Raw genomic sequence first — 20,853 nt, 5'->3', positions numbered from 1 at the left:
TCAGACAAGATCTGTGAAAATTCTCACATCTGGTTGACATCTCTCGAAGGGAGGAAAGAAACAGTACAGTCTGTTAACAAATTTGAACTTGTGCACAATGGTCTGGAATGGGGTACTCCTCAGGATGTGTTTGTTCTGCCCAAATATTATTTATTATTGAGTAGGTTAGGAATTGGGCGTTGGGTGCAGGGCGCAATAGTGATGCAGGCGATGAGGGTATCCCTGTCCCTTCCAAGTCAAACACTGAATTCAAGCAATTAAAGCTGAAACAAAAAGGGACATGAGATGGGGAAGACAGGGAGACACAGATGAGCTGGTCTGGAGAGGGAACGGAGCATCAGGAGGGCTTCCTGGCGAAGGGGCATTTAAACTTAGGCCTAAAGGATAAGTAAGAACTAGTCAGGGCAGGATGAACGGTAACAGCCTGTGTGGAGGCCCAGAGGCGGGGAGAACAGGACATGTTCAGTGAAGGAAGGACGTTTTGCATGGCTGATGAGTAGAGTCGCGGGAACCACGAGATCAGAGGCTGGAGAAGTTTAGAAGGGATGTCAGTTCCCAAGATGACTTAAGGGAGCCAAGTAAATCCCCCTCCAAGAACTGGGAGAACTAAGAAAGCAAAAGCAGACACTCAAGTGTGCGAGGGCCAGGCTGGGAGTGGGGTCTGCCACCGGAAGCCCCCAGGAGATGGCGCTGGGAGTAAGCGGTCCCATGTAAGGGTCCCAAAGTTCGGCAGGAGAGGTCAGGTCTGAACACTGAGCTCCTAAAGCAGCCGTGGGCAAACTACGGCCCGCGGGCCGGATCCGGCTGTTCTATCCGGTTCTCTTGCTCTCCCCTCCGCTTCTTTACTTTGAATTTATATTAGTTCACACAAACACTCCATCCATGCTTTTGTTCCGGCCCTCCGGTCCAGTTTAAGAACCCATTGTGGCCCTCGAGTCAAAAAGTTTGCCCACCCCTGTAAGGGTCAGCGGCTGTGCTCTCCCATGATGGCTGATTAAATCTGGGCTCAGAGAGAGGAATCTCCGAATTCACGGCAGGCACGGGGTTCCAGGGGCACCGTTCACTGTGGGGGGGAGGGGGGAGTTAAAGATGAGGGCTCCGCTTTGCAGAAGCTTAGCCCCTGGCTGGGATCTCTGCCCTTAGATCACAGTCCAAGCCAAACAAGCCCCAAATGGGGCCTCCCCTTAGTTAACCACTGAAGCCATACTGTCCTGATTTAGATTTCGAAAGAGGCCAACGTCCTCTGCGATCCCAGGTTTATTTTCTTAAGAGAGAGAATGAGAAGTTTCCCCTTGAACCCACAGAGGTCAAACGTAGGAGTTGTCTGAACCCAGATGGACCAAAACGCTGGCACGCACACACTCCTTCGCACACCTGTGACCTGCATGCGGGTCAACGCCCAGGCTCAAGCCTGGGCAGGTGTGGCCTCGGCAGCTGTGCTGTTTCCATGGTGACCAGCATCTACACTTCACCTGCGGGACTCAGACTGCCCTGTCTCCCCAGCTTTGGCGACGTGAGCCTGGAGCTCCAATGTGTTCTACATCTCTCTGTTAGACCAACCAATTCTGCTGGAATTTCTCTGCTATTTCAGTGCTGTTGGGAGGCCTGGGCAGTCTCTGTTCTCCCCGGCTGGTTATGTAATTTTCAAGGAAAAAGGCAGAGCAAAGACTGAACAGAACGCTCCCAGAGTTACACCCCCTCTCCGGGCCTGATACTGCTTTTGCTCACTTTTTCTTCCCACCTTCGGTACACCTCCTCTCATCCCCTCCCAGTGAGATCAAAGCAGCAGGGTTCCCTCCTGTCTCTTCCTTGGCAGCACCCCCACCAGCATGTTCTGGAGGAAAACAAGCCCATGTGGGCGGCAGGGAGGGTGCTCACTGGGGCCTGGGGCTCAGGGCCTGCAGTGACACATTTGTTTTAGACTAAGCAGGGCTTTGGGCTCGGGGCACCAGCTGTCCTGTGGCTGGTGTGTGAAGGGTTAGACCTCGGCTGGCAGAGGTCCTGGCCATGGAAGGCCACCTGAGCACCTGAGGGGCAGCCATCTGCCCGTGCACCTGGGTTTTCCCAAACAGAAAGGCCTTCCGGACCCGGGCAGGTTAAACCTGCTCCTCTCCTGGGTGGAGGGGATGGTACTTCTTTTAAAAGCTGGAAGACCAGGAAGAGTTGTTCTCCTAATTCCTGGGATCACCACCATCGCATGGTAAACCCAGCTGAGTCACTGTTAAAAATCAGACATAAGGCCAGCTGGCAAGGCTCAGTGGTTGAGTATTGACCTATGAACCAGGAGGTCACGGCTTGATTCCCTGTTGAGGCATATGCCACGTGCCCAGATTGCGGGCTCAATCCCCAGTGGGGGTTGTGCAGGAAGCAGCTGATCAATGATTCTCTCACATAATTGATGTTTCTCTCTCTTTCTTCCTCTCTCAAATATATATATATTTTTTAAAAATATGACGTAACACAATGATAATGGCCCCAGGGCCAGCAGTTCCTTCCCTGGTGAGGAGATGCCTTCCACTCCCTCTTTTGGGGCCTGTGTGACATCCTTGCCGGAGCCCCCACCACCCTGGGAGAGTCCAGAGATTTCATTTCTGGACCGTAGGGACACATTTTAATTTCTCTTTCCATTTGGGTCATATTTGTCACAACCAGCTCTTACTACAAACATTTAGCCACTCTGTGTCCACTGGGATTTATTTATTGATGCCCTCATATTCCAGACACTGGGCTGGACTTGGGGCTGCATCGGTGGGAAAGAGCAGGACAGTACCTCCCCTCCCCGAGGTTCTGTCTGGCTCTGATGAGATCCAAGCCAGGTAAGACCCAGGACCCTGGTCCAACGACTTTCCAAGGTCTCAGTCCAAGCCTGCCACTTCATCATCCTGGAACAAGCAAGAACTGCAGGTCTCCAAGCCCCTCCTCCCCAGGAGCTAACTACTGCTGTGTAACGAACACCCCCAATTTCGCAGCTTTAACGGCATTTATTGTCACGTAGTTTCTGTGGGTCAGGCATCCGGGCACAGCTTAGCCAGGGCCTGTGATGGAAGGTCTCTGTGAGTTTCAGCAGGGCTGAGGCCAGGGCCATAGTCCTCTCAAGGCTCCCCTCGGGGAAGACCTGCCTCCAAGCTCCCTCGCGTGGGTCCACCTGAAGGGCTGCTTCATGACGTGGCCACCGGCTTCCCAAGGAGTGAGCACCCAAGATGGAAGCCTCGGTCTTTCAATAACCTATTTCAGAGGGAAAATCCCATCACTTCTGCCATATTCTGTCCCTTAGAACTGAGTCAGTAAGTCCAGCATACTCTTAAGGGGAGGAGTTTACACACCGTCAAAGCCAGGAGGGGTGATCATTGGTGGCATCTTAGACGCTGCCTTCCTCGTCCTCCAGGTGTCTTCTCTGCCTCGCCTGTCCGAACTCCTGCTCCACGTGCAGGGGGATCATGTTGTGGCTCCTGAAGATTCTTGCTCCTGTGATTGTGATAGTTGTGGTTCTTCTCTCCCTGTGGGGATATGAGATCCTGGCTGTCAGGAACCATGTGTTCTTCATCTCTTTATTAGACCGACCATTTACCCTTGCTGGTACTATCATTAGATCATTCAGCCTCTGGTTAATCACATCTCCCCCTCCCCCCTTCCCTCTGAGATCTGTCAGTCTGTTCCATGCTTCCATGTCTCTGGACCTATTTTGTCAGCCTCAAGTTAAAAAAAAAAAAAAAGACAGTAAAAATGTCTTAACAATTGGGCTTGAGGATCTCACTTGGCAGGAAAGCTGGAGATAGGCATTTCCAGGCTTGGCTCAGCTACTCGACGATGTCAACAAGGGCCCGGCTCATCTGCCAACTCCAGAGTGCTGGCCTTTGTCCCCAGGTTTGTCCCCACATGGTCTCAAGGTGGCGGCTGCAGCACCCACACAACCTCCTCCCAAAACAGCATTCAAAGACAGGGAGTGGAGGAGGAAAATTCCACCCCCAACCCCCCCCCCCCCCCGCCCCGCGAGGCTCCCAGGAAATGTTCCTTTGAGGCTTATTGTCCAGAACTGGATCATGTGACCACCCCTAAACCAACCACTGCCAAAGGGGAATTGAATTGCTATGATTGGCTTAGACTCATGGCCCTCAACAGAGATGGGTGTGGGAGATACCACTGGCCTCTAGGATTTTGGAAATGTGCGAGGCTGGCACAGCACCCAGGAAGTGCTGTTGGCATTTAGTGGGTCGGGACCAGGGCTGCTTAAACTTTCCCCAGGGCCCTGCACAGCTCCCCCAAACCAATGGCTCTTCTGCTCAGCTGCCAATACTGTCTCTGCTGGAAGCTGCTGATTTAGATCAGTGTTCTCAACCAAGGATGCTTTCGTCCTCCTCCACTGGTGGTAGTTTCTAAAGATTAGAGATATTTTTGGTTGTCACCCTAGGGTTGCTACTGGCATTTAGTAGGCAGAGGCCAGGGAGGCTGCTAAACATTCTCCAGCTAAGAATGATCTTGCTCAAAATGTCAGTCGTGCTGAGGTTGAAACCCTGGTTTAGCCCCATCATGAGTCATCCCTGAGTTGGGCTCAGCTGCTCCATAGCTGTCCCAGACCTGGTTTTTGTTCATTCAGAGGAAGTGGGACTGGTTTCTGGGTTGGTAGGTAGTGCCAGCTAGAGGGCCTCTGCCAATCAGCCAGCTGGGCAAATGCTCAGCTCAGCCCCTCTCTAGAATGGCCAGTCCCTGCAGCCACAGACTCCTGTGGATTTGAGGTTTACAGTTGAAGAAGAAATCATGGTGGCACTATTCCAGGACTTAGAAGGCAGGGTTATGGTTGTTTGAACTTGGTGTTATCGGTTTTTTTGTGTGTGTTTTTCTCAACTCTTACTCTCATTTCAATGTCCATTTCTCAGTTTCTTTCCATAAAGTGAGCTTATTAACCATGGCCTCCACACTGGACTGAATACAGGCAGAAAGGGGGCTGCTTCTCGCTTTAATTTGAGAAGTACCACAAGGTGTGCTTACCCCAAACTTGTCCTTTGCTAGGCCTGGGAAGTCACACTGGGCCTAGAGGGTTCATGGTGAGAACCAGATCATGTGTTATGATGATGACAAGTGTGGGCTTTGGCGTCAGACAGACCTGCATTTACATCCCAGCTAGTGGTGTGACTTTGGGCAAGTCACTTCTCATTGAAGACTTCATGGGAGAATGATAACAACCTCATAGGGTTCTTGGGAGACTCAACTGAAGGGCAGAGCCCTTGGCCCACAGTCAGCCCTGAATAGTGTACTTACGTCTTCAGCATGTCGTCTTTGCCACCTCTCCAGAAAGCCTCTGTTAAAATCCAAGTGCACCTTAGGAGTGAGGTGCATCAACAGGACATAGAATTGCAGAACCTGAAGGTAGCCTGTGGAGAGCAGAGAGCTGGGCCCTGAGCCCATGCAACCTATAGGTGAGCTTAACTAAACCTGGGGTCCCAAGCTCAGGGTACCTCCCTGGAGGGGAGCAGTCCTGGAATAGTGCCACCATGAAGGACAGCAGGAGGACTGAGTCCAAGAGGGAGGAGGCGGTGCAACAAGAGCTGGAAAGGACCCTGGGTTACAGCACACTTCGGTGCCCACTCAGGAACAAGCTAGAGGGAGTTCCTACACTATCTAGAGCAGGGATTGGCAAACTACAGCCCCCAGGCCAAAGCCAGCTCTCTACTATCTTTATAAATAAAGTTTTATTAAAATGCAGCCATGCCCTTCATTTGGGTATTATCTGTGGCTGCTTCTGTGCTGCAAAGGCAGGGTTGAGTGGTTGAAGAAGAGACTGTATGTCCTGCAGAGGCTGAGATATTTATCCTCTGGTCCTTCATAGAAGAATTTGCTGGTGTCTGGCCTACAGGACTTCATTCACATAGACACAGTGGCTGGGATCACAAACCTTAGAGTCACACAGACCTGGCTGTGATGGGAACAGTGCCGCATAGAATTGTGCAGTGTCCTGCCGTTCGCCTGTAAATGAACATGATCTCTGTCTGAGAAGGATTTCCTGCACGTTTTGGGGGCTCAGGAGAGGGAAGAAAGCAGCGTCTGTGAAATGTCAGCACCTCACTGGGGGCCGTAGTTCCTGCTGAAAGTCAACAGCATGAGGCTTGGGAGGCTCTGAGCAGGCGAGGAGGTGAGTCTAAATTTAGACTTTCCAAAGCTGCTTTGTAAACCAGAGCCTCAGGAATCCCAGAAAGGACAGTTGGCACACACCATCTCGTCTCTGGTTTGCCTCCACATGTTAGAAGGTTGGATGCATGAGAGGATAATTAATTGGCCTCAAATAAGATACTTCTGGAGAGCCAGTGAGAAGTCAGTGGAGAGGTGAAACTCCACTGTTAGGAGTGCTGGGGTAGATATTTCTACTCCTGTGTTTGTTCCCCGTGAAATCCAGGGAGCCTGGACTGCCTTTTCCTTGCTGGGTGTTATTTGAGCACAGCTGAACCGATGACCTTTCCTTCTCTCAAGGTGAATGCCAAGTCCCTGGTTAGAAGTCACACTGTGATTCAGAGCAGCTCTGAGCCACCAGCTCCAAGTAGAGACTGATGCTGCTTCTCCCTGAAGCTCATCATGCCAAGGGCTGCCATACTCAATCCTCTGCCCAGGTGGGCACACCCAGATGCCAGGTCTACCCCTCGCCAGGATGGATGGGCCCACACCTCTTGGTATATCACACAAGCAATGAACACTAACCCAAGACTTCTTAGGTAATAGGTGTTCTGTCATCAGTACATATGTGGAAAAATCAAAGGGTTGATAGTAGAAATGATAGAAGAAGCAGTGGCCCAGTGCACGGATTCGTGCACATTGAAAGAAAATTAATTAGAAGAAATATTTTAATATCACTTCGCATATTCTGTCCATGACGCCACTTTCTTTCAGCTTCAGAATGTTAACAAAAACAACCAAATTCACGATCGACAATGACAGATCGAAACACATGTGTGCAATTGGCACCAGAGAGAGCTTTATATGTATCACACATGTGCAAGTCAACATTTATTTTAAAATTGCCAATGCACGTCATATGTACCGGCCGGTCGGTCAGTCGGTCAGACGGTGGGACGGACGAATGGTCGGTCACTTAGCCTTTTATATGTATAGATGATAGAAAGAAGGTTAGAAAATGGAGAGGTTTGAGAAGAAATGAATAGTAGCAAACTCAAATGGGAACAGAGAAAAGGTCAGATGAAGGCTGCCTGGTCAGTGTTGGCATTCTGAGAGAGGCAGCATCGAAGCCAAAGATGATGCTAAGGGAGTTGCAGTTCAGAAATACTGGTTTGTCAGAGTGGCTGGGACTTATTGTGAGACTCCAATGCAAGCTGCTTTGTAAACCAGAGCCTCAGGAATCCCAGAAATTAAAATGAGCACATTGCATTGGAGCAGCAAGCGCAGGAAGGGGAGGCCTGGGGAATGTGGGCATGACAAGAGTGGAGGCATAACCGATGTCCCTGGATACTTCCAATCCACAGTTATTTTCTGAGTGCTGCTTTGAGCCCTGGACTTAAACTTAAAGTCTGGTTGGGAGGTGGACATGTACTAAAAGTTAAATCACAGCCCAAATGAGGATATGGAAAGTGTCAAATACAGTACACACACGAACACCACAGGCGTTTGGAAAGGGTAAAGTGTCGCTGAGGACTGGATGGATGCATCGCAGAGGAAGTGAGACTTCGCCTGGATTCTGAATAATGGGCAGGGTTTCAACATGTGGGGAGGAAGCAGGAGAACATTTCAGGAACCAGGAAGGTGCAAGCAGAGAGGCAAGACAGGAGCCGAAAGAGTAAACTTAGAGGCACACGAGGAAGGGGGAGAGGCTGTGCAAGGTGACGCGGTACCTGCCCACTGAAGCTGACAGTGTGCTGGGAATCCACTGACACACACACACACACACACACACACACACACACACACACACACACACACACACACACGGGAGACAGTCCCTCCCCTCTCCGCGCACCCCTCCCCGCCATCTCGCCATCTCGCCCTCCACCCCTCCACCCCTCCACCCCTCCACCCCTCCACCCCTCCACCCCTCCATCCCTCCACCCCTCCACCCCTCCACCCCCCGCCAGAGGAAAAGGAAAGACTTTTGAAACATAAATAGAGCACCTCTTAATTATTCACAGGTTATCTGCATTGCAGCTGATCTCACACAGCTGATCCAAATCCTGCTTCGGGCTTGCTGGTGATGTCATCGCTCTGCTTAGGTGCTCATTCCCGTCTCTGTTTACTACCCTGTGAGGGCTGGAACGGGAAGAAGGCTTAAGCCTCCCCTCAGAAAACAAAATATGTCAAAATAAATGCTTCTGTTTGCTGTGTCCTTGGACCACCCCAGGCACAGGGGGAGAAAGGGAAAGAAGCTTTAATTTAGGTTCTGTTACCTGCCTTGGGCAGCAGGGTCCGAGGAGGCATGGAGTGGGGCACTGGGCACCTCTCTGGTTCCCCTGAACCAGACATCCAGGTGGACTTCACTAGCACAGACGTTAGGCCGTAGCTCAGTGGGTGGTCCCAGCGCTGGCTCTAATTGGCTGGGAGTCCTCGGAGTGAACGGTATTCATTTATCATGTCATCCCATGTTTATTGGCCCTCTCTCTGTAGACCCACTGAGCTGGTATTCTCGGAGCCTCGGTGCCCTCACGGGCAGATGAGAACTTGACTCTCGGTGGAGGGGCTGGCCTTGGGGTGGGTTCAGGTTCCTCACTGATGGAGATGCTCTGCAGAATGGTTAGCAAATCGGGCCCTGCTCGCTAAAGGCCAGTAGTGGCTCCTCAAATGAGCCCAGGAGGGCAGGACCACCCCCCGCTAAGGACCCGGGATCTGTTTGCTACGTTGCCTCCCAGGCTGAAATTCTGCAAGTCGATGGTTATTTTTGCTGCGGGGCCCAATAAAAACATGCAGAGTAGGTTTGCTGAGGGTTTGATGAGACACCAGAATAGTCAGTGCTACTTCTTATTTATATGTAAGGGAATTTTCAACAACAGCAACAATAGGTAGCATCTATTGAGCAAGGACTGTGTCCCAGACCCTTGGCAAATTTCTTTCATTAGGAGTTTTTAGAGGGGACCTGATTATTTACTATTTCGTATCATCTGTGTCCCCTAATTTGCCTGCTTAATTCAGAGCATTGGCCATTGTTTTGCTCCGTTTATCGTTTGCAGAGTTGTGCAGGGTTCAGACCTGAAAGTATCCCCACAGAGGACCCTGCCATGAGATGGGAACGCAGAAGCAGCCCTGGCTAGACTCACGCCTTTGTTCTGGACGCGATGTTTGTTCTTTGTGAGTCTGTGGACTTAATAAACTTATAAAACATGTGACTTCCTCAGACTGAATTTATATCGCTAGTTTTGCAGTTTTTTCTCCCTCCTTGGGTCCTATGCCTGTAATTGGAGTTAGCAGTCACCAGGGAGCCGTCAGGATTGGATTTGACCCATTGCTTTGAAGAGCTAGGTCCCCATCCTCCAAGAGAATACAGTCTACCATGCCAGTGTCATGCTGAGCCTCCCAGCTGGGCAGAGAGTCCCTTTATTGGGGCGGCAATACAATTTCCTTGCAATTGGGTATGTGTGCTTATGTCATCTACATGGAAAGCAAGCAATGCCATTGTAATTACACTGCTCATTTGAATATTAAGTTATTAAAATATTCAAAGGCATTTGCAGAAGAGGGAAGAAAAGGGGTCCAAGTGGAAGAACAAGATGATTGATCCTTTATTTTTTGCCTGCTACTGGTTACTGTCCACTCACCCTCCCCGGCTAGCGCTGATGTGTGTGTTCGGAGAGCTTAAAGAATGAATTTCTCAAAGGTCAGAGCTGATCGTTCCCTCCTACAACCTGTGAGTGTTAACCTTCGGGGAGCAGGCATTTACATAAAAGGCACACCGCTTGATGATCTTATCAAATCAATCCATCTTCCCTCTTCCAGGGGAGCCGCACACAGCAGGGGGGGCTGGGCGCCTGAGCCTGGAATCCCCTGAGCAAGCAGTGTTTCAGTGGCTGGACAGATCAAATAACACCAGGGCTGGTTAACAAAACGCGCTGGTGGGAAGGTGTTGGGAGCCGAGTGTGGAAATTTACCAACGTTATTTCTTTGACAGGGAAGGAGACTCCGTCTGAAAGATGCCGGGTTCCCGCAGCCTCTCGGAGTCCGGCAGAGCACAGTCTCGTTCAAAGAGGCATGGATGAGGGGGTGACAGAGGATGCTGCCCCCTGAAGCCTCCAGAGGTGCCTGGCCTGGCAGCTGAGCTCCCCTCGATCTGGGACTTCGGGTGTAACTTGGTGTGCAGCTCATGGGCGGTGCTGGGGTTTCTCCAGCTTCCTTCACCGATGCCCACCCGCAGGTTTGGGCTGCAGGATCTAAGGTGAGCCGGTAGGAAGGGGAGCCGGCAGAGGTAGAAAGAAGCCCCGAGGAGCCTCCAGAACCCATTGTTGGGATCCCTTCATTCTGCCCGGGACACAAAGAGCAGCTGGGAAGCTGCCAGAGGCTGTGATACAACTGAGCTTTGGACCATCGTCAGTGAAGGAGCGCAGAGCGGGAAAGCATTTCAGCCTGAAAGAACTTCTTTCAAAGGACTTAAAGGGGAGCGTTCTGCATCCTTACTTTGTGGTCCCTCAGGAGAGAAAACTTGACGTTCACGTGGATAATGAGACCGGTTTCTCCATCCAAGATGCTCCATGTGAAAGAAACATGAGCCATTCTCCGTGTGGAGAAGGGCTCGGGACACGCAGGCGTGGGTGGACAGCCCTCCCAGGGCTTGTTAAGAAAACAGCATGAGCCTCCAACTTCTGCAGCTCAGCAAGCATGGACATGTGCCACTCTTGTCTCCAGGGAGCTGGTGGCAGTGACATCACCACGAGAAAAAGCATCCCTCAGCCTCGGGACTTGACAGAATGAGGTGTGCTGGGGAGGCCACCAGCGGGGACCTGGCCTTTCCCGACCGCCCCTCCGTCCCACGGGCATCCTCGGACCACCACTGAGCCAACGATGGCCGAGAAGGGAGACTGCTTTGCCAGCGTCTACGGGTATGACCTCGGTGGACGCTTTGTTGACTTCCGACCCCTGGGCTTCGGCGTCAACGGGCTGGTGCTGTCAGCCACAGACAGCAGGACCTGCCGGAAGGTGGCCGTGAAGAAGGTCACCCTGAGCGACGCCCGCAGCATGAAGCATGCCCTCCGGGAGATCAAGATCATCCGGCGCCTGGACCACGACAACATCGTGAAGGTGTACGAGGTGCTGGGGCCCAAGGGCACCAACCTGCAGGGCGGGCTGTTCCAGTTCAGCGTGGCCTACATCGTGCAGGAGCACATGGAGACCGACCTGGCCCGCCTGCTGGAGCAGGGCACGCTGGCGGAGGAGCACGCCAAGCTGTTCATGTACCAGCTGCTCCGCGGGCTCAAGTACATCCACTCGGCCAACGTGCTGCACAGGGACCTGAAGCCCGCCAACATCTTCATCAGTACCGAGGACCTCGTGCTCAAGATCGGGGACTTTGGCTTGGCGAGGATCGTCGACCAGCATTATTCCCACAAGGTATGTGTGGCCGGGATGGCGGATAGGGGTGGTCCATGGGATCCTCAGGATGCGTGCAGTGTGCCAGAGGGTATTCCCAGCTCCATGGGAATTAGCGGCCTGGGGTCTGTGTCGGGGGGGAGGCTGGAGGGTGTTAGAAAGACCACTGGCCTGAAAAGTTGTTGAGGGGGTGGTCTAGGTTCTTGATTTCGGCTCCGCCATGTGGCCATGACCAATAACTCCAGGCTGTGCAAGAGGGCGTTCGTTGGACTGGATTCTCTCTAAGATTTCTTCCAGTTGCAAACTCTGTGACTTTAAAACTGTGCAGTGGGTGAATTTGCCTCTAGCATCCCTAATGAGGCTTCCACCACACCAGCCTTTTGCGCTGGTTCATTTTGACTTCTCCTCCTCCTCCTCCTCCTCTTTCTCCTCCTCCTCCTCCTCCCAAAAAAGCTGACCCACTCTGCGTCCCATTCTCTCTGTCAGTGGACAAGTTCATCTGATCAACTCATCCTCAGTGTCCATTATCCAGCAAATGGCTCAGCTCTCCCAGGTCCCTCAATGCCCTGGTCCCTGAGTGTGATGAAGCTATGGGTGTCTGGGTGGTACTGTTGAGACCCCCTGTGGTGGGTGGCTAAATGCAGAGATCAGAGCTGACCCCGCCATCTGGTGGAGATACAGACGCTCCTCTAGACCTCTTCTTACCTAATGCACTGCTCCCTTTAGGAGCTGGAAATTCTCTGAAATTCTATTCCCCTCACCCCCTGGTTCCTGCCATTTAGGGAAGCCTCTGCGCAGCTCAGCCCGAGCACACGTCACCAGGTACCCCTCACCAGAGCTGGGGGGTGAGTGTCATTTCCAGCCTCCAGCCAAAACCTTCGTGCCACAAATTTTTATTAGAATGGAAACATCCCCTAGGAAGTAGGTGCACCATAAACCAAGGGGCTAGGGTGAGTCATGAAAGGGGAGGGTAGCTCTGACCTTGAACGTGCTTCGGCACCCAATTTGCCTGCAGCCAGAAGGTCACAGATGCATAGAAAGGCACTGACCTGCCTGGTGCAGCTGCAGCGGGAGGGTGTCTGGGGGAGGGGGAGGCAGGGTTCCCTGTCCCACCCTCACAGGCTGGAACTTGGGCTCCAGCCCAGATTTCAGAGCCCAAATCAGCTCAGATGGCTCTAGCTAGCTCCTTGGTGCCGCCTTAGCCAGGAGATTGCCCTGTGCTCTCCTCCTACAGCCAGGCCATCTGTCAGAACTGACAGCCGACTCTGAAGGCAGGAATGTCCATGGTAAACAAACAAACAAAAAAGTCTTCCTGTCCTCCTAATGCCCGGTGCTGTTTCTACCTTCTCTATCCTCTAAGGAGCAATGACTCCAAGCAACTGAACCAAAGATTTTAACCCAAATTAGTTTTTATTTGGTAATAAGAGAGTCCATGACTTTGTTATACAAAATCACCTTCTGAATTGGAATAAACCAGTACACTGGGAATAATAATAGGACCTTCCTTGATTACAGAGTCTGAGTAAGTGAAGTATTACAGGGAAAGTGCTCAGAACAGTCCCTCAGGACAGTCAGGGCAGGTGATTTGGGGCAAAGAAGCTGTAGTAACAATTCCTAGGAGGGGCACGGTTCGAGGAAGGAACGCTATGTGAGGAGGCAGACGCCTGGGCTCATTTCTGATGGTGTTAAGTTGGGGTGTGGATGCTCCCCGTCTGGGAGCCTCAGTTTCCCCTTCTTGACAGGGTTGATAATACACGCCCTGTCTGCCCACTGGCTTGTGGTTATGAATAAAAAAGGAGTATAAACGTAAAGCCCCTTGGAGAGTAGTGAGGACCCCATCCATTCATTTCTTGAGTGTTTTCTGAGTGCACATGGGGCCGGGGCCCAGGCCCAGCGCTGGGAGCTGGGAGGGTCACTGGATACTGACCGTGAGTGGCTGTCACCGCATTCCGCAGGGCAGGGAGCCACTTTTCTGAATGGGACTTTCATTTGCCCGATGCAGGGGAATGAAAATGCTCTGCCTTACTCTCCGTGGGCTCGCTTCAATCAAATCAGCTATTGGAGTTTTTAAAAAAATCACTGGAGCCACGTGCAAGCCCAGTAGGTGTTCACGTCAGTCCTGTGTTTGGCAGGGGCCAACTACCCTCACCCACCTCCTCCCTCATTACCTTCTGCGTTTAGCTTCCTCCCTTCTCTTCCCTGGGTGATGATGGAGGCTTAACATTTGGTGCTTTTATTTACCCGAAGTGCATTTAGTAAGTCCGTTCTCACCTAATCCTCAGAATGCTGGGAAGCACTTAGGAAAAAGGGTCCATTTTAAAACAGAGACCTGGCTTTCTCAAGCTTCCTTGGCCAACAGTGGTCGAAAGGGCTCTGAACTTGGGCCTTCTTGTGTCTTGATGGGTGGTCTTTCTGTGAGCCATCTCCTTCATGAAGGCTTTCTGGATCCCCAGTTGGAATTGATCTTTCCTTCCTTTGAATTTCCATAGCGCTTTCTCCCCATCCTAGACCCCGGGTCTTCTAGCACTGACAACCATTCTCCGCTTTGTTTTACGGGTATTTGTGTCTGTGTCTTTTGTGCTCTTCTAGGCTGAGAGCCCCTTGGTTCCTTGTGGGCCGTCTCATGTTCATCTTGGTTTCCTCCAGGGAGTCTAATCACTGTGCCTGAGACATGGCCAGCTGACTTGGTTGGCTGCCTTGAACAGATGGAAGACGAGTCATTTACCAGCACATTACTGATAGGAAGCTAGTTGAATTCATTGATTCCATGTGGTTAGAAGGTTTGACTCTAAGAAAGAAAGCACATACAAGGGAGAGGCATTAAAATATATGCCCTCAAATCTTAACTAGATGAAAAATTAGTGTGCAATTTAAGCATGTATAATGAAAGCTAATACTAGTATATCTACATATATAAGAACCTAAGCAACTGGTTGACCGAATGACGAAATGACCGGTCGACCAGTCGCTATGATGCTCACTGACCACCAGGGGGCAGACACTCAATGCAGGAGCTGCCCCTTGGTGGTCAGTGTGCTTCCATAGTGGGAGCGCCACTCAGCTGACTGTCGGGCACCAGACGCAGGGGTCACAGCTGGCTGCTGCAGCCTGGAGACCGCAGCAGAGCGGCAGCGAGCCTGGAGCAGTGGCAGCAGCAGGCACAGCAGGGCTGGGATGAGCAGTAGAGGCCGGCAGGAGTGGCAGGTGGCATTGGACTGCTGGTTTCAGCCCGATCCCTGCAGTCTACACCGAGAGACCCCACTGGTGCACCAATCTGTGCACCGGGCCTCTAGTGTGTGTGTGTGTGTGTGTGTGTGTGTGTATAACAATCATATATATTATCAGAGGGGAAAAAAGAAAGAGAGCATAAAATTCTTCCAGCCAATGGATTGGTTGGGGTGAGATGTGTGCATCTCCTCTCCCTGGTGTGCATGGAGGAGGATGTTTACATGTGAACTGCTCTAAATGTAACCCCTCCTCAAGTTTTATGGATCCTGCACTCACCTTGAAGAGATCATGCTCACCTGGGCTGCAGCTAGTGCCTTGGTGTGAGTTACAAAAAAAGGTGCCCCCTTTTGCAGGCTGGTTCAGCTCAGTGCCGGTGATAGGCTTCGGGATCCAGCTGGGGGCTGGACTTGGTCCCTTGGCCAAGTACAACCCACCTGGCACTAAGCAGCAGCTGGAATCTCACTGTCTTCATCATGACTTTCTCACGGTGGACAGTAAGTCCCATGAACCTCCACATCCCCTCCTCTAGCATGGAGTCTGGCATGGGTAGGTGCCCATTGTGTTTGTCTGGTGAAGGAGATGCCAGAGGAAACTGTCTTCCCTTTAATGAGCAGCTGGGAGCACTGGGGCTCCAGTCACAGTCAGAGCGCATTCTGAGCCCGTGTCCCCTACCACCCTACCCCTGGCGGTCTTGCTCCTTGTGATGTCCAGAGGGAACTAGAGGCCCCAGTAGCCCACACTGCAGGGATATGGCAGTGGTGGCAGTGGGGTACTCTGATGGCTGTCTCTCAACAGAGGCAGCTTGGGGAGCGTGGTCTCTCTGTGTCATTATTACTCGCCTCACTAATTGCATGACCTCGGGCAAGGCCTTTTCCTTGTGCAGCTTATTAAGAGATCTGTAAGAAGACCTCACAATCATCTCATTCATTCCCTTCATTTCACAGATGGTAAAACCGAGGCCTGGAAAGGAAAGGAGACCTGCTCGAGGTCACACAATGAGTGGCTGAGCCAGAAGCACAATGCCCGTGCTTCAGCTCCATGCCCGCGGATTTTTCTGAGCCTCTCTTCTCAACTGTCTTCTCTGCCAAATGGGGCATCGCTCCCATTCTGATCATTTCATAGGATTCTTGTTAGAGTCCAGTTGAAAGTGTGGAAGTCAAAGTGCTTTCAGATGTAGGGTGGATCACTAACAGAACTATCTGCCCATTAAGTGCCATGTTACAGGATGGGGAATAGGCATACACCCAGATGTCAGTTTCCCCACACACACTGAAATATGGAACCAACTCCCCTCCTGATGACCAGCGTCCTGAGGCTTCCCAGCTTGTGGTCCTGATAGGAACCCCTGCTGCCCACCTCCTTGGTAGGTGTCCTAATTAGTTCCTTACCTAATGCACTAGGGTGGGTCATGAACTAGTGTTTTATGTTGAGAAGAGGCAGGTGAAGGATCAGAGCATGTTTTCCTTTGAATTTATTCTATTAGGAAGCAGATGATCTCAAAAGAGAGGAAAAAAAATGTTGTTTAAGACTTCACTGAGCCCTGTGTAAATTCTAAGACATGTCAGGAGGCCCCGGGAGACTGTGCAGAGGCCTGAGTAGCAGGTGGACAGCCTGACTCGCTGTGTGAACACTCCACTCCTGGAGGGGCCACCATTGGCCAGGGGAGGGAGCCACCTGTCATCCTCACTGGGGTGGCCAGGAGCCTGCCAGCCTTTCCCGGGGCAGAAGACAGAAAATACCCAGGGAAGAAAGCAAGATTGGAGGCCCATCAGAAGTTGGGCAACCAAAGGCTCTTGTGTTTTGGTGGATCATTTGAGAAAGTCTGGCCTGCCTTTGGGTCCTGAGCCCTCTCTACTCCACAGCCCTCTGTTTTCTTACATCCTTCACGATCAGAATGCTTTCCCACTTTGCCTCTGTGTCTCGTGGAGACTCCTTAGAAACCAACCAGTGCAGGGGTTCTCCAAGTGGGTGCTGGACCAGCGGCATCAGCTTCACCTGGGAACTCGTTCGAGATGCAAGTTCTTAGGTTTCATCTCAGACCGACTGAATCGGGAACTCAGGGTGGGGCCCAGCAAGCTGTGTTCTAACAAGCCTCCAGGTGATTCTGATCAGAACTATTGATCTGAAGACATGGAGTAGCTTGTGTGTGGACAGAAAGCTGGTGCTCCAGGTGTGTCCGCTGATGCTTAAAGCTGTGGTTCTCAAACTTCAGGGCAGAGAAGAAGGCTAAGAACGCCTCCTCAATAACGCAGGTGTGTTTGAAGCAGTTGCCTTAACTAAAAGGGGCCGTTAATGGTGGGGATACCAAGCACTATAACAAGCAGCTGGGAAGATTGTTTTAGGCAGGATGAGTTTTAGGACCTCAATCACATTGCACACTGCCTGGTTGGTCAACCATCACTCGAGTTTGGCAGAAAGCTACACACACCAGGGACCTAAACCAAAGGGAATGTTGGTTCTGTTAGGGTTTGATCTTAACAATAGTTAGGTGATATAAACAATGATTTTAGAAAACATATACTATTAATTCTGGTGTAAACTACTTTGCTAGATATTCTGTAAAAACAGAGGCACTGGTTTTCACAGTTCAGTGAGACTGAGTGTTTGATTGACAGCTCAGCAAGATGATACTGCAGTTTGTTAAGGCCTGTGGTTCAATTCAAGGTCCCAAAGGAGGCAAAGAGGTACGTGATGTTGAACACATACAGCCAGCTTCCACAGGCTTGGCGTGGAGTTTTTGTCGGCAGCGTTTATGCTGTTTTCATGATGTTGCTCAACCTCACCTCCTTCCTCCCTCTCCTGGTCACTCCGCCTTCCTTGGATGCCTTGGGATCTGTCTACAGCATGACGACCTCCCCTGTCCACCTGGGAAGACACACAGAAACCTTCCGTAAAGCAGATTCCTTTGAAACTGAACCTGGGGGAGGACTTTTTTCCTTTGGCTGAAATAGCATCTTTGCTAGTCATCAAGGGGGTGGCCATGTGATGTTCTATGTGTTTATATTTTGGAAGGTCTCCACATTGCAGGTGGAAACCTTAAGGTGTAAGGAGTAAGTAAGAGCTTCCTAGGATCCCAAAATAGGGCTGGAATCCAGTGAGAGAGGCCCAGCCATACTCAGAGCCCGTGAGAAAACAGTCTTGGGGAAGGACAACTTGCTGAGGGCTCAGCTAGAAGTTCTTAGGCCACTAAGCATGTTATTCCAAATCAGTGGAGCTGAAAAGATTTATTTAAAAGGCTATGAACTATCCCTTTTTAAAAGAGAAAATTTGACCTAGGGGATTGGAACAGAAGCTGGTAAGGGACCTCCCTTTTAGATAATATCTCCAGTCTTGGTGGGAAGAGAGTTCCAGCCTCCAGTCTTTGCTCCACAGTCTCTCCACTTGGGCATCCCCAGGTTGTAAATGCCCCAGGAGCATGACGCGGTCTTATTCGATATCTAGACAGATATTCCTGTGTTTATACTGATGAAGGATGATTAGAAAATGGAATCAAATCCTTTACAATTTTCTCCCGAAATGCAGTTTCTTTATGCAGCCTTTGCTGTGGTTGCCTGTCGAGAAGACAGTAGCATAGGAATACAAGGCTCAGGGGGCAGTATCAGATTGCTCTGCTTGTCCTGACTTGGCTGGCTACCTTCCACATCAGCAGCACACTTCTCTGAGCTGCGAGAGACCAGCTCTTAGCTCCAGCTTCATTTGCTGCCACCCTTCTCAACTTGCGCTGTAAAGTCCCTGACGTGTCACCGTTCCCTAGAAAAGATCGTACGCGGTGACAGCTCCGGTCCCACACACTGTTCTCGCTGCTCCCACATAAAGTCCTACTTATCCCTGCAGATCCTGCTCACAAGATCCACCTCTGCACAGCTCCACCCAGCTCTCCAGGGGAGAATTAATTACATCTTCCTCTGGTTGCCCAAAGCAGTTATCTTTACTCTATAGTGATTATCTGTTCACATGCCTCTTCCCCAATAGACAGTGGAGCCCTTAGGAAAGAGTGTAGGTCTCATTCATCTGTGTTCCCAGCACCTAGCACAGCATCTGGCCCATAATGCATGCTCATTAAATGCTTATTGACTGAAAAGCCACGCCTCTGCCTTTACACTGGGTAGGGTGTGGTCCTTAAGAACGTCTCAGGATAAAGCCCTCAAATATCTGAAGCCATCTATCATGCCCCTTCCAATCTCTGAAGCCCAGAACCCCTTTGTCTTCACACAGTGATGTCCAGGCACTGTTCTAAGTGCTGGACAGTGACTCACCTACCGAATCCTCATAACAACCTGATGTAATGAGTGCTGTGTTGTCCCATTTTACAGATGAAGACACTGAGACACAGGGAGTAACTTGCCCAAGGTCATCTAGCTAGTCAATGGCAGAGCTGGGTTTCAAAGCCCAGCAGTTCCTGTCGGGGCCATGCTTTCAGCCACTGCACTCCACTCCCCTGTTGGCTCTTCAGATGACCGTGTTTCCAGAGCTCACCCTATCCTGATTGCCTTTTTGTTCCGCTCCTCCTACTTGCCAGACCCTTTCTTTTTTTTCTTTTTCTTTTTTTTTTAATATTTTTTATTGATATTTTACAGAGAGGAAGGGAGAGGGATAGAGAGCTAGAAACATCGATGAGAGAGAAACATCGATCAGCTGCCTCCTGCACACCTCCCACTGGGGATGTGCCCGCAACCAAGGTACATGCCCTTGACCGGAATCGAACCCGGAACCCTTCAGTCCACAGGCCGACGCTCTATCCACTGAGCCAAACCCGTTTCGGCGCCAGACCCTTTCTTAAAAGGTGCCTCCCAGAATGGATGCTCCGTGGGTTAGCCAGAAGCGTTGGTTGGGAGTGTGGCACCTCTACTCTGTAAGTGACTTGCTGTTCATGCTGCAGGTGGTGTTTTGGCAACCATGTCATACTATCCTATATAATAAAAGGCTAATATGCAAATTGACCAAACAGCAGAACAACTGGTTGCTATGATGTGCACTGACCACCAAGGGAGCAGACGCTCAACCCAGGAGCTTCCCCCTGGTAGTCAGTACACTCCCACAGGGGGTGTGCCGCTCAGCCAGAAGTCATGAGCCAGGCTCACGGCTGGTGAGTGCAGCGGGGGTGGCGGGAGCCTCTCCTGCCTCTGTGGCAACACTAAGGATGTCCAGCTGACAGCTTAGGTGGGGAGCGGGCCTAAGCCGTCAGTCGGACATATCCCGAGGGCTCCTGGACTGCGAGAGGGCCCAGGCTGGGCTGAGGGACCTCCCGCCCCGAGTACACGAATTTCATGCACCGGGCCTCTAGTTAGCTCCTATTGTGCTTGGAGCCAAATCACTTCTGTTAAGCTCAGTATTCTCTATTTTACATTTACATGGTTGAATTTTTTAAAACTCTTCTGATTTTTATGTTTTAAAATATATTTTTTATTGATTTCAGAGAGGGAGAGATAGAAATATCAATAATGAGAATCATTGATTGGCTGCCTCCTGCACACCCCCTACTAGAGCTACCTGGTTGATTTTTTTTAGCCCAAAGATAAGACTTTATGCTTGTCCCTGATAGCCTTCATCTTACTGACTTTAGGCAAATATTTCAACCTGATGAGATCTTTTTGGAGCTTTGTTCCGTCACAAAATTTTATGCCTTGCAGCTCTATAATTTTAAGCCTGCCTTCCAGGACTTCATCCATATCACTGATTTAAAACTTGTATAAAGAGATTAAGCAAGCCAGGCTGGTGTGGCTCAGTGGTTGAGCGTTGACCCATGAACCAAGAGGTCACTGGTTTGATTTCCACTCAGGTCACATGCCCAGGTTTCGGGCTCCATCCCCAGTCTGGGGCATGCAGGAGGCAGTAGAATGATTATGTTTCTCTCTCATCGATATTTCTCTCTGTCCCTCTCCTTTCCTCTCTCTCCAAAAAAAAAAAAAATCAATAAAATTTGACATTTCAAAAGAAAAAGAGCAAGAGATTAAGTGAAAGGCTTAGCCTCATGGCTATTAGACACCTCCCTCCAGGGTGACACTAACCCTAAGCTAGCATTCTTCAGGTTCAGTTGTCTAACCAGTTGTGAATTTACATAGTTATATAGCTGTTTGGCCTATGTTTCTTCATTGTCCTCACAGATGTCCTAGGACAGTG

At 50.8% G+C, this 20,853-nt stretch overlaps 1 protein-coding gene across 2 annotated transcripts in view; it reads left to right on the top strand.

The window, feature by feature from the left end:
• MAPK4 (mitogen-activated protein kinase 4) overlaps positions 1 to 20,853 on the top strand; it is a 134,007-nt gene that overhangs the window by 77,897 nt on the left and 35,257 nt on the right. For both annotated transcript variants that reach the window (XM_080684662.1, XM_080684661.1), the window contains exon 2: positions 10,094 to 11,526. In XM_080684662.1, the coding sequence (XP_080540788.1) occupies positions 10,981 to 11,526 (546 nt within the window). In that variant the 5' untranslated portion in view covers positions 10,094 to 10,980. The remainder of the gene's footprint in view (positions 1 to 10,093; positions 11,527 to 20,853) is intronic.

Source organism: Plecotus auritus (assembly GCF_963455305.1).
Source record: "Plecotus auritus genome assembly, chromosome: 8".
NCBI lineage: Eukaryota > Metazoa > Chordata > Mammalia > Chiroptera > Vespertilionidae > Plecotus > Plecotus auritus.
The sequence above is the reverse complement of the archived record's forward strand: the minus strand, read 5'-3'. Positions and strand labels throughout refer to the sequence as shown.